This window comes from Mus caroli, chromosome 2 (assembly GCF_900094665.2).
Source record: "Mus caroli chromosome 2, CAROLI_EIJ_v1.1, whole genome shotgun sequence".
Classification (NCBI taxonomy): domain Eukaryota; kingdom Metazoa; phylum Chordata; class Mammalia; order Rodentia; family Muridae; genus Mus; species Mus caroli.
The window spans coordinates 45122925-45140879 of record NC_034571.1 but is presented as its reverse complement, the minus strand read 5'-3'; the positions used below and the strand labels follow the sequence as shown (position 1 = coordinate 45140879).

Genomic DNA, 17955 nt, shown 5'->3' with positions numbered 1-17955 from the left:
CAGGGGCTAAGCTGACAGCCACATCTGGTCTGCCCTCCCGCACAGTATGATCCATTTCTGCTGGGAACAAGTAGCTGTGTGGGCATCTTGGGGACACACAAGATAATTTACTTGTGACTAGGTGTCACAAGGGGAGACAGTGAAGAGTCACCCTAACAGTGGAGCAAGACAAATGGGATTCGGGTGATTAAGACAAAAAGTCACAGATGAAAAGACAGGAGAGTGAGACAGACAAGGGCAGAGTGAGTGAGCGGCCTTTTGGGAAGCTCAACCCAAAGCCAAAATCCTGAAAGGAAGGGCTTTGGTGTTGGAGTAGCCAAGTGCTTAGAGAGGAAACGCCATTCTGCCTGGATGGAGGAAGGGAAGCAGTAGAGAAGTTGGGGGGGGGGGGGTCTGAGGAGGTTGGAATTTCTTCTGATCAAAGGAAGACACACTCATACCATAACTGCGCCAGAAGTTTATGGCTCCAGCTTCAAGTGTATTAAGATGATGAAGGGTGGGAGCACTGGGAACCAAGAAAAAAATGCAAGAGAGGCCTGCATTAGAAATACTGACTTTCCTCTCCCTGCTGAATATCTGGAGTCTCCCTTGCACGAGCCCAGTTTACTGTGAGGAGTCTAGAAAGCAGTGTGTGCATTCTATGTCTATGGCTCCATCAGGGCAAGGCCAAGGTCTGTGCTGGAACAGAGGTGCACTGGCCAGGCAGCCCAGCAGTCAGGATTTCAGGATAACTACTGAGGCAGCAGACAGCAGTGAGCATTTGGTATAGCTTTATTGTACATCTCTTTGCATCCCGTTACCCAGCATGTAAGGATTTACACTAATAATTCATAATTATTTATTTTATTCACATTAGGGATCCTGAGGAAGTAGAATCTATATAGGACAGGTATCCTTCAATGATAGTCCATGGAATGTCACGTGGAACAAAGGCAGAGGGTCATAGCATGACCCCTAAGCTCCTCTGGAAAAGGCAGGCTAACCAGGGGTTCCTGTCAGGCTATGGAAGGGGCTGCTCGAGTGCTTTCCTTGTGTCTCAAACATAAAAGCAGAGCAGAAAAAAACACTTATTTGTTTCATTAAATATATGTCCCAAACACTACATGAGTCTCTGTAGGATACCATTATGGTTTCCAGAGATGGCACCAGACATTTCACCAATGGTCATACCACCCTACACCAGACATTTTATCAATGGTCACACCCTACACCATATACCTACAGCCTCACACTTGATTTTTCTCTGACCTGAACTGTCTCCAGCCTAGCCACTCAAAAGGAACGCGATGCACTCCAGACACAAGAAGAGGCATGGCGTGGTTCTAACAGAAGGAGTGTGACACCTTGGTCCAGTCAAGGCACATGCAAGCGAGGGCACGTCAGACTCACAACGGAAGCATACGGTCACACTGCACGTTTCTGTTTATTTTCGATGAAAACTCAATTCATCTTTTGTTAAATTATGATACGGTTAAGTGGTTTGAATTTCTGACTTGTGGTTTTGTTTTAATGTCATTTTAAAATTTGTTTTGACTTTATGGCTGTGTTAAATATGTAAGAACAGGGAACGTGTATTGTTTTGAATTTATAAATATTTAAGTATTGTAATAAAATAAGTTCAACAAATGTTGGGGACCTCTGAGAATTGTATTTCTTAGAAATATTCTTTTACCAGTCATGTTTAAGAAAATCTAACAGTTAAATATAAGGGAAATATGGGAGATAAATAGATTTTACCCACCTCTATATAGCTGTAGCTCGATAAATATCCCCTACACACATGCATGCACGCACGCACGCACGCACACACACCCTTGGGTGGAGGTCAGGGCACACATTACAGACAAATGTGTTGTTGAAGTGCTGCTGAATGTGAATTCAGCAATGCCCTTACAGTGCCATCTGGTGGATACATTGGAATAAGTCCTCATTTGCGTTGCCAATGCATTGTCAAGAAAAGGAGCTATCTCCAGGGCCCTCAGAACCAGAGAGCTGGATAAATATTTAACTGGGTGTCTACACTCAGTGTGGAGCCTCAGACAAATACTCCATGCTCCCTGAGAGGACCATTTCACACTGTCTCTCTTCTCAGGCCTACAGCCCTTCTCCCCTCCCTCACTGCTGATAATCTATGCTTCTTACTTGGAAAAAAAGGGAGGCCCATAGCAAACACAGAAGTGGATGCTCACAGTCAGCTAGTGGATGGATCACAGGGCTCCCAATGGAGGAGCTGGAGAAAGTACCCAAGGAGCTAAAGGGACCTGCAACCCTATAGGTGGAACAACATGATGTACTAACCAGTACCCCGGAGCTCTTGACTCTAGCTGCATATGTATCAAAAGATGGCCTAGTCGGCCATCACTGGAAAGAGAGGCCCATTGGACNTNCAAACTTTATATGCCCCAGTACAGGGGAAACGCCAGGGCCAAGAAGTGGGAGTGGGTGGGTAGGGAAGTGGGCGGAGGGTATGGGGGACTTTTGGGATAGCATTGGAAATGTAATTGAGGAAAATACGTAATAAAATATATTAAAAAAAAAAAGGGAGGCCCAGTGCTGAGCAGTTTGACCTCTGCCTACCCCACCTACCTTCCTGCTGCATCTGCACCTCCACCTCTGCCACCTTAGCTGGATGGATACCACCAGTTGATAACTGGAAACAATATCATCTGCTTTTTGAGATAGACACCTATGTCAACCTACATCCTCCACATCTCTGGCTTCCATCAAATGTAACTTACAGCTGCTGTCTCATTCCTCACTGTCACTATCATCAGCACCAGCAGCCACTCGCCATCCAGCTCCACACAGACTGCCTAAAGCTGCCCAAGTTCACCACCATCTGGCTTTCACCAACTACCTAGTCTCTGTCTCCCTGGAACCTTACAAACTCTTATTCAGATCTTACCCTCGTGCCACCTCCTTTCCATGACCTACTTGTCAGTTTTCAGGCCAGTCCACCTTCCACTCTTCCCTCTACCCTGGACTCTAAAACATCAGACTGTAAACACAATCTGTGGAGCTTCACTCTCTAGGCCTCTGACTCTGGACTCTGCTGAGCTCTAGACTCTTGCTCACCTGCTGTGGAGCAATTTCCTCCAAATTTAAAAGCTCCATTCTTAAGACTATGGAAGGAAGCAACCCACAAGTCTCAGGAAGTCCCTGAAACTGACCAGATATATAAGCATTCCTCCTAACCCAGCAAAGTTAGGTAAGTAGTAAGGACTACAAAGGAGATTCACTTTCAGTGAGGCAGATGTCTTTGAGCTACCTACAAATCATGCAGAGGACCAGGGTCCCAGCAGGAGTGGGCTTTCAGTGAGGCAGCTGTCTTCGAGTCATCCTTGTTCTTGTAAGTAACCCTAATGAGTCTCATTGGTTTACCAAGATAAAAATGGGAAAAGAACAAGTAGTAATCACTTGCCTTTATATTTGCCCTATTTTAAATGAGATGGAGGTATTGCCTTGCCACCTCTTATGGACGGGTACAAGAATGCAACACAGGCTGTTGAAGAGCACTTTGTGGGATCCACAAAGATGGAGCCCATGTAAGAAGTCAGCTAACGAGGGAGAAGAGAACAAGGTAAAAGTGATTTAAAAAAACAAAACAAAACAAAACAGCCCTTAGGTCTAACCATTAATACAGGGGAATGGCTCAGCATGTGCATGGGATCCTTTAGCATGGCCCGTGCCACCGGGTGCTGGTGGTGCACGCCTTTAATCCCAGCACCCAGGAGGCGGAGGCAGGTGGATCTCTGAGTTTGAGGTCTACCTGGTCTACAGAATGAGTTCCAGGGCAGTCACAGCTACACAGAGAAACCCGTGCAAGACCATGATACCCAGGAACTATCTGCCTCTCAGCTTCTTGAACTGGGAAAGATTTCTACACAGGCCATAAGAAGGGCCTGTCACGGCCTGGCCTGTAAGGCTGTGGGGCATGCGTGCAGATGGGAGCAATCTGAGTCCTGTAGCAAAGAAGCAGCTAAGCTAAGTTTCTTGGGACAAAAGCTGGGAACCAGAATTGTCAACATGACGGAAACCAATGTCTGATGGACTGGCTCATAGAGACCATTCAAACTCAAGGTTTTCATCAGGTGAGGTCCTCATGAATATGAGGGACCAGAAGATGATAAAAGGACAGGTGCCTGTCAATAAGAGAATTAGCTTGGGTCTGGTGGGCCTGTTTAAAAAAGAGACTGACTTAATGGGGACCCCAGGAAGAGCTGGGGGCTTTGGTGGCTTTGGTGACCCTTATGATGTAAGAGAGGCTCTGAGATCTGAACACAGTCAACACGTAAACTGGGTTCATAAAACACAACAGCAAAATCAACAAAGATAATGAGAAAGGAGGCAAAACAGAGAAGGGCACTGCACGGGCCAGCAACAAAAGCAAGATTTGTGTTAGACAAATGCTGTGCTACTGGGCTTCTAAAAGGCTGAGCAGGAGTTCACAAAGGTCATACCACATACTAACACAGTATCATGTTTGATTGCTTTTTAAGACAGAGTTTCTTTGTGAAACTGCCCTGGCTGTCCTAGAACTCACTTTGTAGACCAAACTGGCATCAAACTCGCAGAGATCTGCCTGCCTCTGCCTCCTGAGTGCCAGGATTAGAAATACACACCACCATGCCCAGTTTCTAATGTTGCAATTTTGAAGAAATAATTTGTAAATGTGATGAGATCTTTTTGTACTGTATTAGATCTTCTTAAGGTCCCTTTTCTAGTATGCCCTTAGCCACTTAAGACTGGTGGCACTACTTGAAATGGATGCCAATGGTCTTTTCAAGGGCTCTGCCTACTTCTGTAAAAAAGGCTTCGATATAGAACACCAACTCTTGAGTGTCTTACAGATGTATAAAAGCATGTGAGAGAACAGTTAAGGCAGCTGCTGAGCACACAGGACGGCATCCTGCATGAGCAGGAGACAACACTCCTATAAGCCAAAATACTGTTACATAATCACAATGAAAAATCTCAGTGACAGCATTGGGCTAACTCTCTAGTTGTCATCGGCTACAGAGAATTCCACCTCCCCACCCCATCCCACCCCAAACAGGGAAAACTGGCCACTGCGGCTGGCTCCATGCCAGAACTAAATGGTGAGACCTGACTGGCAAACAGGGTGCATGCGTCGATTACAAAACAGAGAAATCGGGCTGGGACTGAACTGAGGCTTCCCCCCTTGCTGGCTGGTTTTCATAATGCTGCAAGGTGCTCTGCAGGCTGTTGCGGGAGAATCGTCACCACCAGTCCTTCTGGACCCTGCATGCCATGCTATCAAAGTGCCAAGCAAGAGGTGACTACAGGTACAACAGCAGCACAGATGATTGGGGTACAACAAACTGCTTTCCAACTAGACTTAAACCCCACTCTATAGGGGAGAATTTGCTTCCGGTACTGTTAGAGACAACAAAAATCTGAGGCTGGGGATGTTCACAGGCCACAGTGGAAAATAGCTATCATGGTTTTATTAAAGATATGTGATGTGGCTGTCAAGCTGCTTTCTAAATATCTGTGCCAGTGGATCACTGTTGCTCTCAGAAGTTGGTCATAGAGGGAAACTTCCTTTCGTAAATGATGGCACACTACAGAAACTCAAAACCTCTGGTGGAGCTCTTAGTGACAACATACCGTTGCTGTGATATGGTAGCTTAATGCTTGGCATTAGATAGACATCTAGGTCACCCCTTCTGAAGTTCTGGGTCAGAGAAGTTGTGACTTTTCAGTCTCCAGTATAAGAGGTCAGACCAGTGACAAACAATCAACCTTTGGTTGTGTACACCTTACACAAAATGTTGAGTTTTAAATCTACTGTGGTAGCTCACACCTGTGACTCCAACACTCAGGAGGCTCAGGCAGGCAGCCTGTTGTGAGTTCAAGGTAAGTCTGGGCTACATAGCAAGTCCCAGGTCTACCTGGATTTGGGTAGGTTTGGCAGAGTTTTACTGAATTCCATGAGGAGGGATTTAAAACATAGTCTGGAAGCCCTGGGTCAGTGTATTTACTAAGAACTTGTTGGAAGGTCAGAGCTCACAAGGTGCTTTTATCAAATGACAAACTACACACTGCATGTTGCCCAGACTGCTAAGTATCCACCCCATCATCCACTCTTATTCTCTTAAAAGCATGACTCTTGTTGCAGTCTAAATCCCTCTCCCGTAGCCTATGCTTGATAAACACTTGGTAGTGAACTGTTAGGAGGTGTGGTCCTTGAAACCTCTCCCTATCCCTTCTTCCTGCCGCCTTCTCTGCATCCTGACCCTACATGATGTACAGTGCTCCTGCCTCCAGGAACTAAGCTTCTTCTACCACCGTCCCCTCTGTGACACTGAGTCTTCTAAACCAGGAGTCAGAAAAGATCGTTCACCCATTAGGTTACCATTGCAAGGATTATGCTCACAACAATAACTCCCTTTTGGGGTACCAATGTACCCAGATAAAGCTGCCTTTTCTAGTCTCCTATGTGGCCACATGCCTCTGATCCAGGCATGAGGATGTAGACTTCAGTTTTGCATGGGTACTCTGAGGGAGGCTGCTGAGGCCAGGAGAGCTGCCTTTGTCTCACCCTGGCTTCTTCTTGGGATACAACTCCTGGAAAGAAGACATGGAGCTGAAGGTCTAGCAGAAGTCATTCTGGAGGCCATGAGGCAACGCTGAGGAAAGGAGGCACCCACAGAGGACAGAGTCTAATAGTCTGAGATTCTGTGGTCTCTACAGACCTTACTAACTATACCCAGCCCTTGCACTTCCTGCCCATGAGAAACTATCATTGTATATGAGCCCTGCTTACTACAGAGAAGTAGGTATTACATTTTTGCTGGATATCAAAACCACTGGCCACTCTTGGTAAAAACAGAGAGGTCTGGGTAGGCCCCACTCCACTAGTAGCCTGGCCTGTTGTCCTTTACCCACCTAAGCTGGTACCTTTATTACTGTTGCATTGTACTGAACCCAGGTCCCTTACATGCTAAGTGCACACCCCACCCCTGCTCTCTGCCTCCAGCCCACACAAGAATTTGAGGCCTTTTTTTTTCCTAAATAGCCCCAAATAACCACTTTTCAGATTTTGTCCTTGGTCCTGACAACATGCAATCAAAAACAATTCAGTAATATCCAATTTGATTTTATTTCAGACTAGAAGCACAGTTTGGACTTGAATGGATGACTTACAGCCCAACTCACTGTGATACTCCTAGTGTGTTGCCCCAGTGCAGACTGCCTAGGCCTGCCCTTTGGTTCCCACTCATCTGGCCAGACATTGGCTAATTCCTGGCTGTTTATGTAAAGCTACACAGAAGCACCCTTCCTGAAGCCTGCAGCTGGGCCTTAGTAATGCCGTCATTCTGCCCTGGACCATTCACTTCAAATGCCGATTCTAAAAGCACTGGCAAAATCAGTTGCTCTGGATCACCAAGGCATGCCTTGATTGATGCTCCCCTGCTCTGTCAGCTAGCCTCCCTAGTGAGGGCTCAGAGCCCAGGAGTCACTTTGTGACCATCCCTTCCCATCTACACACTCCAAGTCTGCGGTTTTCTGAGCCCCCTACTATCCACTGCCAGCCTGACTGGGAATCTTTCTGTATTCGGTTACTAGGGACAGACATACCACTTCCTCTTTCTCTTCCAAAAGCATATCTCTCTTTTACTGTCAGAGCAATAATGAACATCCGAGTGGTAGGAACTTAAATATAAACTACACATTCTTCAAACCCCCACTTATCGAGGCTCACAATATTGATAAAAATATGACTCGTAACCCACTCGTTGTATCCCATTCCTGAGACTTAAAGCCACCCCTTACTTCTGTCTCGCTTTGTAGATTCAGCTGCGGAGGGAAGTCCCACAGACCAAACCCCAGATGAAGCACTCATCAACCCGAGAGGTGATCAGGCCATGCCTGGCTCAGAGTTGCACCAGCCCAGGAACCTGTGGCTAGAGGATGCTTTGGTTGTATGTGCTGGCAAAGCTAGGCCCAGATTTCTCTTACCTGGATCCCAGCCCTCTTCCTGGAACAGAGATGAACATATCTCTATTAGAGAATATGGCTAAAGGCCAGGGTGGGGTCTCAGAGTGTCAAGAGGGCAATGCCCCTAGGTAGGCCCCGGGGCTGCTGCAAAGAGAAAATACCCCAGGCTGCAGGACTCACTCTGCGTTTATTTCTGGTAGTGAGTAGAGTTTGAAGAGCCACCTCCTCCTCCTCCTCGGACAGCATGGACAGCTGTTGGAGATGATGCTGGATAATGTCCTGGGCGGATGGGCTTGGCTATATCCCAGAGAAAGGAGAGAGAAGAACGTCATTGGTGACGACCAGTCATGTGTTTATCAACATGCACCGCTTACTTACCCCAGACCTTCCTGGGCATAGCAGGTCTGGCCTCTGAGAAATAAACTAAGGGCACCCCACATAATTCAGGGAGAGAGAGAGAGAGAGAGAGAACTTATATATTAATAATCCTATTATTTTTTCTTTTTAAAAAACAAAGATTCTTTTTTTCTTTAATAATTTATTTATTTGTATTTTATGTACATTGTATATCTTTATATGCAATGTACATAATTTGTATATTTTTGCCTGCATGTATATCTGACCAATGTGTGTCAGATCCCCTGGAACAAGAGTTACAGACAGCTGCAAGCTGCCATGTGGGTGCTGGGAATTGAACTTGGGTCCTCTGGAAGAACAGCCAGTGCTCTTAACTGCTGAGCCATCTTTCTAGCCTCTAATCATCTTATTTTTAAGGGTGAAATTTTTAAATAAATAAATAAATAAATAAATAAATAAATAAATGCTAGAAGCAAGGGATTTTGGTTTTTATCTGCAGTAGATCCATAGTTCCCTATAGATTTCACAAGAAAAGAGGCCACAATTTTCTCAAAGGGTAAGAAACTGAATAAATTCAATGTATCACTAATCTAAGGGATTTTTAAGGTGGAAACACAAAGGGGCTGTCTCACAATATAGCTACAAAACAATATCTTATGGGAAATAATGTTGCAAGTTAATAAGGATGCTTCAATTAAAAATAACTCTAGACAACACCTGTAAGTCCTTTTATCCCTCTGGCTTTAGCTTGGCATCTATGATAGAGCATCTACGGCCACTATTCCTATTTGAGGAAAGCGCCCAGCTCCATAGGCCTTGGGGCTTGAACTCTAGCCCACCATTCAGCTTGCAACAACAGTACTCAGTGTTGCTGGCCTGACTCTGCAGTTATTTCCAAGCCAGAGGATTTCCCTGAAGCAGACAGATGGTATTCTTCATGGTCCTGCTGCGAGATATTCATAAATTATACTATTTCCAAGAGTGTGCCTCTGCTTACAGCCAAAAGCTCCAGCACAACTGGCTTCTGAGGCTCAGCACATGGTTCTGAAGAGCACCCTATACTCAGGAGGACAGTGGTGTCTGAATCTCATGCTTTTCCAGGATGAACACCAGGTCGCCAGGAATTCCAAGTCCCACTGGTTCTATCCTATCCTTTCAGGTGAGTGAAATCCCAAATAAGGTCACTGTTACTCCTATCCCTTGGTACACACATACCGATCTGAGCCGAATGTGCCCTCCTGGCCATGTTCTTGGCTCGCACAGCCTCCTTGATGCGATCCACTTCCTGCTGGTAGCGCTTTCGGTCCCTCATGGCATTCTCCTTGGCCTCTTTCAGTGCACTCTCCAAGGCCTTGACACGTTCTGCGGTAGCACGAAGCCTCTTCTCCAGCTTGGGGAGTTCACAACGCAAATCTGCATTGTCCCGAACCAGCTGCAGCAGAAAGGCAAAGAAGCCAGTTTTGAACAAGGCTGTGCTACTCCCTGGCAGGACAAGGACATGGAAGAAGAGACAAACCTGATGAGCAGCCGGACCATCACCCTACTAGGTTGTCTTTGATGGTCCATATAACTCCAACTCACAGGAGCAGTAATAAGGGGGATGCATTAAAGTAGAAGCCATGTCCAGCCACAGGGCAGGTGTATTCTTGTTTGAGTGTGTCTGGAAAGGGAAGAGGCTATGAGGAATTTATTACTCTAGGATGTACTTGTGAGCTGAGAAATTCCAAGTCAGTAAATGGGCACTTTTCAGAGTCCTCTGTAGACCTTGCAGATCACGGTCTGTACTGGCATTGGGTTAAAACCTAGCTCAGACATATCCTGAGGCTCGAAGGAAACAGGAGGGGACTGTTTGTTCCTTTTGACTTAGGACCCTAGGTAATGGAGGACTCCAATGCCAGTGCTACCATTCCTGCCATCTGACTTGGTGGAAGGAGCTGAGCCACTCCGAATCTTGGGTGTTGCCTACATAAAATGAAAGGACCATAGTGAGATAGTCACTTAGAAACTGCTCCCACTAAACAGTATTGATGCTTCACTTGAACTTTGCAGTAGTTCACTGTCATTGTCAACACAAGCCAATTTAGAAGCACATACAAGGTAAGTTATATGTCTCTGAGGACATTTCCAAAGTAGTTTAATGGAGGGAGAGACTCTCTCCATGCTCCATCATCAACGTGGAGAGAGTCATCCCAGAGGCTGGGGTCTCAGGTTGAAGGAAAAGGGAAAAGAAGAAAGCTGGATGAACATCAGTGTTCATCTTCTCTGCTTCCTGAAATGTCCAAATATGAACAAGTTCCTACAGCACAGCCACTAGCCAATTTCCATCGTTCTTTTCCCATCTTCAGGGTCTCTACCCTCAAGCCATGCCCTCAGGCCTTTCTCCCTTGACCTCTTTTTTGTCAGGTATTTGGCCAAAGAAATGAAAACAGTTACAAACCCAGATGCGGGAACCCAGAGTAGGAAGGCATCTCTGTGAGAAGCCTGCTGGGCTTCTGGGACAGTTTATGTGAGGAACGTGGAAGAGCCCTGCCATAGACCTGCAGGTTTAAGGGGCCCTCTGGGGCCATAAACACAGCTTAGTGGATTATTCTCGTGGGAGTTTGGAGAATGCCAATAGAAAGGAGGACAGTGATGGCCAAGCTCATGAAGTGACATGAGCATTATAGACTCTGTTGTGAACCAACCTAAAGAATACTCATGTTATAACATGAATGGCAAAAAGAAACAGAAAAAAAAAATCTAGCTGTATTCTCTGTGTATTGTATCCACTCAAAATGTAGCCTTGCCCCACTGGACTCCAGCAATAGTGATCTGTATTCTCTCTCTTGAAATCTTAAGCAGAGCTAAATTCAAAAGTTATGGACAAGTTAATTTGGGAAGAACATTTCAAGAGAGTGTAAGATTCAGGCTGTTGCATGATTATTGTTCTTTGTTCTTAGATTTACCGTGACAAGGAGTGGAAAGGTCTAAAAAGTTGAAGTCTGGCAAGGAAAGGAGCTGCAAAGGTTAGCGCTGGTACAAACAAGGTGGCTGTAATTGTTAAAGGGATTAAAGCCATTAAGGAAAAACTTCAAACACTGGAAATGGGAAAGAAGAAAAGTTGCCTTTAGGGAAAGATCCTCACCATACCCACAAACATGGTTGGAAAACTTTCCTTTGAAATAGAGTACTTGAACCAAGACAGCTTCTCGGGCACACTGCTCATGTAGGGCCACATAGGGAAGTGTTTCTTCAGGCTCAGCCTGGAAGACACACAAAGAACATTGTAGCTGGGGTCCATGAGGCAAAGCTACATTTTGAGTGGATAGCAGAACTTTGTATCATTTACAGGATACTAATTTTGAAGGCATGTAACATACAAAGCAGAGGGGAGGTGTCACAGAAACTTGCAACCAGTTTCCAAAGAGCAATGTGCATTACGGAAAGATTAGCTGTGTGGAACTTATGAGTGAGTTGTGCATAAAGCTGTGAAGGTGAAGCCTAAGCTTCCATAGCTGTGCAGGCACTGAGTACAGCCAGTCCAAGAGAGGGCCCACAGGTATCCATGGCAACAGAGTGTGAGGGATGGGGCTACACAAGCCTGCTGGAACATAGATGATGCTATCACAAACCCAAGATGCTGGAAATGGAGCAGTAGGGTTTGGTGTTTGCCCTGCTGGGTTTCTAACTTGATTTAGTCCAATCTTTTCATGCTTTTCCCTTGTTTCTTCTTTTAGAAATGTTGACTCTGAGCCACAGCATGTTAGAAACACACGTACCATTTTGTTGGTTGTGTTGTTCCCAGGCAGGTGCTCACAGTTGAAATATTACCTTGAGTCTCAGGGCAAACTCCAAACTTGGGCTTTCAAACAATGTTGGAGTTGGTAAGACTTAGGGGATTCCTGGAGGTTAACTAAACGCATTTGGCATCATGAGATGGCTACAAATCTTTAAGGACCAGAAGTGTAATATTTTGGTTTAAAGGTGAGCTGGAAAGTCGGCTTAGTGTTTAAGGGCACTGAGAATTTTGGTTTCTTAATATATATATATATCAGTATTATAAGACTGTGCTTTCGCTTTAATCCCAGGCGTGGGGATATGTGTGAGGCTGCGCCACAGCAGCTGATTATGGTGTGCCTTGTACTCTAGCAGGGGCGTGATTTTGCCAGGGGCAGATAGTTCCACAAGTATGTGATGTTTGGAATTCTGGGAGCTTTTCAGAGGATATATCAATGCTAGGGCCCCGAGAAGTGTGTGGGTTGTTGGGTTTTTGCTGGATGTTCTTGGTTGCGATTTGTTATGTAGTCATGTGCAACTCACAAACAACAAGAAGAAATTAGATGTCCTGACAATGAAGAGTAAAGTTTCCAAGGAACTTGATACCCCTAACCAGCAGGAAGTAGTCTAACAACACCTCCTTTCCCCTCTATCCTTTCTTCTCTCCCATCTAGTATTAGGGGGCTGAAAGAGCGAAAGAAAAAAACCCACAAAGTAGCCACAAGCCTGGTTACAGCCAGTACCCAGGGTTTTGCACTTAAACTACAATTACAATCGTTGGAATCCAGATGGATCAGGGAAAGGATCAAAAATCAGAAAAAGCTTTATCAAAGCAAGCTACGGCTGTTCTGGCCTGTTTTGCTTATGCCAGCAGCAGCTCCATGCCTGGAAGATTTGGCTTTTAATAAATATTCCTTGAATTCATGAATAAAATAATGAGTTGCAGAGCCAGATTTCAAGATGCCTGGCAGTCTTTGCTTCTGTATTTCTCATTATCAATTTGCTTGAATGATTTCACTATATTGATCTGCCATCTTCTCTCTGGGGAAAATGCCATCACCAGCCCTATGGAAACAGATCTAGCATGTCAAGAGAAGTGACATGTAGCCAAAAGAATTAGACCGTTTGTACCCCATACCAAACCCTAAAGAGGGAAGAGTCACAGACATGCTGGCATTTATAGAAAGGAGGGGCAAATGGCTTACCTAAATCACTGGTTTACTGGACATACTTATTCCTCTCTGTCACACTGGACAGATGTCAGAACAATGATTCTAAGGGACTCCCAAGATGGCTGAGGTGGGATTAGGACAACAGAGCTCAGAGGATGCTGGTTCCAGTCTCTGGGTCCCACCTGCCTTAGTCACTGTTCTATTGCAGTGAAGAGACACCATGGCTACTGCAACGCTTATCAAAGAAAGTGACTGACTGCGGCTTGCTTACAGCTTTAGATGTCAGTCCATTATCATCATGATGGGGAGCATGACAATATGCAGGCAGACGTGGTGCTGAAGAAGGAACTGAGAGTTCTACATCCTGACCCACAGGCAGCAGATGAAAGCTTAGGCCAAGAATGGGATTTTCAAAGCCTCAAAGTCCACTCCCAATGACATACTTCCTCCAATAAGGCCATACCTATATGCAAAGAGGCCTTCTAATCCTTCCAAATAGTGAGCCTCCCAGGTGAGGAGGCATTCAAATGAGACCACAGGGGCCATTTTCATTCAAACCACACCACAGCCTGTGAAAGGAAGCAAAGTCTCCTTAGATGTAAACTGAGGGACCTGCCTGATCAGCAGATGCACTCTATGGAGACTTCTGCTCTACAGAGAAGCCCAAGAGATGCCATGGGAGAGTACAAGGCCAGTCAGTATCCAAGGGTAGACACACATACATGGGGATATATGAGTATATATTCTTGCCTCATATGTGTATGTGTGGGCACATGTGCAGAGGTCAGAGGACATCTTGCAGAAGTCAGTTTTCTTTCTCTACTCTGTGGATTTCTTGGGACCAAACTCAGACCATCAGTCATGCAGCACATGATTATGTAATGAGCTATCTTGTTAGCCAGAGGATGTTTTTCATATATAAAGGAAGTTACTGAGGCTACAGGCATGGGCTTATTTTTTTTCCTGTTCTGTTTATTAATTCTTTTAGAACATATACAATGTATTTTGATCACATCCACCCCTCACTCCTCACCCTAACTCCCCCTAGATTTAGCATCTTCTTATCACTATGGTGCCCAGACTGGTCTTCAATACTGAAGCTTGACTGATCACCCCCCACCACCACCACCTCCTTAGTAGCCAGGAATACCTTTCCTGCAAAGATCCAGGGATTTTTTGAAGACTGCATTTTTTTTTCCAGCACACATTTTCTTTGACCACGAACAGACATCTGACATCAGAACTGTTCTCCCTGTGTTGCAGGCAACCAGCCAAAGCTGTGCCGGGAGAGAGCAGAGGCCGGGCCAGGGTGCCGAGGGCTCACTCACCTGCTTGTGCACCTTGGTAAGCTGTTCCAGGTTGTTCTCCAGGAAGGAGATCTTCTGCTTCTGGGCCGCACTGCCCCCTCCATCATCGCTGTCCAGCTCCACACTCTGTATCCACACATGACAGTCAGTGGTATGACCCGCTTCCCCTCCCCTCCCCAGTCACCTACCCAGTGTTTAAGATACACTATTACTTCTGAAAAAGAAAAATCCTCAACACCCAACACCTCCCCCCAAAGGACAGTCTGAAAGTGAAAATGAAGAGCAGTTGTCAAAGTCTCCAATCAGGGGACATCCGATACATTTCCCTGCTTTCCACCGAAGTGTTGTGAGGCCGTATTTTAGGATGCTGGAATAAGATTGCCTTCAGATCTGCTTTTGTATGCTGCACACGCATTTCTCTCTAACGAAATGTTCCTCTCCCCTGCAGATAAAAAGATTTCTCTTTTCAAAAGAAAAAGGCTCACAACTTATTATGAAGATCCAGTGTGAAAATAAGCATAAGGCTCGAGTTCAGCTTAGCCATCAAGATCAGATGAGAAATTGCCAAGCCTGTCAGCCAGCGCCATTGTTGCCACTGGGGGAGCCTAACGGCTTCTGCTTGTCTCTTAAACACCCAAAGCTATGCAGTTCCTGAATGAGTCAGGCTCAGCCCCATCACAGCAGCCAGGTGCTGAGAAAATCCTTCCGATTTATCAGATCGTGAAACTGGCGGCCGCTCCATACTCTTGACAAGCAAGGTGCCACAGATAAATTGGGAAATGCATGTGGAAACACAACCTGACATTCAAAGACAGCAAAGCATGCCTGTCTGGTGGAACAGCAGAAGAAACCACCCTTCTTCAGTAGAGTAATTGTTTCTGCCATCAGCTCAGCCCCCAGCAGGAACTCTCAAACATGACTGCGAATCAGGAACCCCGGGGCACTTACTAAAACTCAGAGTGCTTAGCCCACCTCCATCTCTGAGTCCAGCTCTGTGGTATATTATGTATTTAAGCAAATTCCCAGGTGATGCCAATGCAGCTGCCAGAGGCCCATAGAGCAGAAATCTAAAGCTAGGTCATCCTTAGGAAGTTCTATAAAATGAAGTCAGGAGATTCTGACTCCACCTCTCGACCTTCCTCTGGATAGCACCCTCCTCCCGCCAAGGTGCAGGGCTCTTCTTCACTGGTCTCCTAAGCTGGCATCAGGCGCACTTCCAGGCCATCACACCTATCCTGGCCTCATCCTCCTGCCTGGTGCAGGCCCCAGGGTAATATGTGCTTTGTAGAGTGTGCTCCTCATACAATGCACTAACCATTGCCACCCAGGCTTTGTGCAGGCTTTGAAAATCTCCCAGGAGTCTCTGCCTTTGCCTTTTGCATTAGCAAGATTTCAACTTGCTAGAGTCATGCTGTTGTAGCTTGTCAAAAGCCCCTCACTCAATGGGCCTCTGGCAGCTGCATTGGCAAAGACCACAGAGACCGCCATCGCTGCAAAACGCAGGAGGATTTTACCTATCCAACATGTTGGGGAACCCCTTCTCAGCACGCAGGCCAGAGGAGAGACCCAGAACAAAGAAAGAACACTTTGTATACCTTTGTAAGGGCCGGATATAGGCACCAGGGTAGTTTGGCTTATTTTAATTGGTGTAGCAATAACCCTTTTAGACATTGGTTGGTTTGTATAGGGTGACTCTTACTTTGTCTGTCCTTGTATCTTTAGTGTGAGGCGGGGCAGGGGAATTGTTAATCTTGTTTTAGAAGCTAAGTAATTTTGACCATTAAAACTATGTTTCTATTTATTTATTTAGTCAGCCAGCATTTTATCTGGTTCTGTACTTGGCCTGCTACTACAGCTTGGAAAGTCCTTTTGAAGGGGGAAGGTACTGGGTAGTCTTGAATTTATTTTGGATATTACAGTGCTGCCGTCAGAGGTGCTTGCCAATTGCACACTGCTTCCTGCTGGGCATGCACTGCACTGTTCAGCATCTCCTTGAACTTATCCCTCGTAGATTCTAAGCACAACTGGCTGAATCTCATCTCCCCGGGCTCCACCTTCTCCTCCCTCCTCCCTGACGACACTAGCCCATCAGATCTGGCTTCTTTCCACTCTGCTGACATTCCCTGCAAATGCTTCCAGCTCGACTCTCTCTGAACTGTGGGAAAAACCAGTGCTTTCTCTTTACCAAGCAGGACACACATCAGTGCTATTAGTTCTGTCCCTCTCACACCTGCTTCCGCCAATCATTCCCTTTTCACTCTATCTGACCTTGTTTCCTTTGCTCCTTCAAACACACCCATGTGTACGAGTACACACGGGTGTGCTCCCACCCAGCCGTGTGTGCCTTTACTGAACATCTGTGCATGCTTTAATTCCTTCCTTTAACCTGCCCGTGCCTCTTCTGCATTCACTCTTCTCAGTTAAGTTTCTGAGCTGAGCTATTGAGTCAGCAATCTGGAGACTCTCTAAGATCACGTGATTCCGAGACCTTGCAGACTTATGCCCAAGCCTTTTCAGTCCCGCAATCACACCCAAGCCTAGATTCACACCTGCAATGCAGGGATGCCAGAACCTACTGTGGTGGCTAGGAAAACAAGTACATTATGAAGGGTCTGGAGTTCTCAATACTAACGCACCCCACACACTGCATAGACAAACCTGAGTCTCTGTCCATCTCTCTTTTGTACGCTAGGGAACCATGTTGTCTTCTGAAAAGAATGCCAGACTTTTCTGGTCCGAAGCAGTGATTTTCACACAGTGGGGCCAGAAAAAATATATGTCATCATTTTAAATAAAGGCCAGCCAGGGATAACATTATAACTTCCTTTTGCTAAGAAGGGAACTCAGATGGCAAAATATTCTGAAGTGATTTCAGCCAGAAGCACATTCTTTTAATAAGGTTTTCTGGCATGAGGCAATTAATTTTTAAGCATAACCAGCCTTAATGTAAGCAAGGGATGATGCTTCACGGGCTCCAACTTTTCTCCTCAACTTGTTCAGAAATAACAGACAGGACTCACCTTTTTCACCCGGGTGGTCAAATCTTGGACGAAGAGTTTGCGCAGGTTATGAAGGGTCTGGAGTTCTCTAGACTGGAAGAGATTTTTGCACATAGTCAGTGGGGTGACAGACTGAATTGCTGCAGCGTTTGCTCGAGATGTCGTTACCCTCCCCCCTGCCCCGGTGATGTTGGAGCTGCCATTGATACTGTTGCTGCCGTGGTACCATCTGTGCCTTGCCCACTCTTCAGCTCACACGGTGCAGGAACTGGGGAACTCTGACTACTGGCTGTAAGCCAGAACACAGCCAGCTCCTCTACTCTGCTCTCAATGGAGCCAGACAAACATTCCTAGGATGTTACCTGCCAGAATAGGCTCTCCTTTTGGTTTGGTTTGGTT

At 45.9% G+C, this 17955-nt stretch overlaps 1 protein-coding gene across 1 annotated transcript in view; it reads right to left on the bottom strand.

Annotated features, from left to right (window-relative positions):
- The window catches only part of Kif5c (kinesin family member 5C), a 158182-nt gene that overhangs the window by 8356 nt on the left and 131871 nt on the right, over positions 1-17955 (bottom strand). Inside the window, exons 22-25 of the mRNA XM_021184624.2 lie at positions 17578-17649; positions 14579-14683; positions 9538-9754; positions 8146-8262 (exon numbers count right to left, since the gene is read on the bottom strand). Coding sequence (XP_021040283.1) covers positions 8153-8262; positions 9538-9754; positions 14579-14683; positions 17578-17649 — 504 coding nt within the window. The 3' untranslated portion in view covers positions 8146-8152. The remainder of the gene's footprint in view (positions 1-8145; positions 8263-9537; positions 9755-14578; positions 14684-17577; positions 17650-17955) is intronic.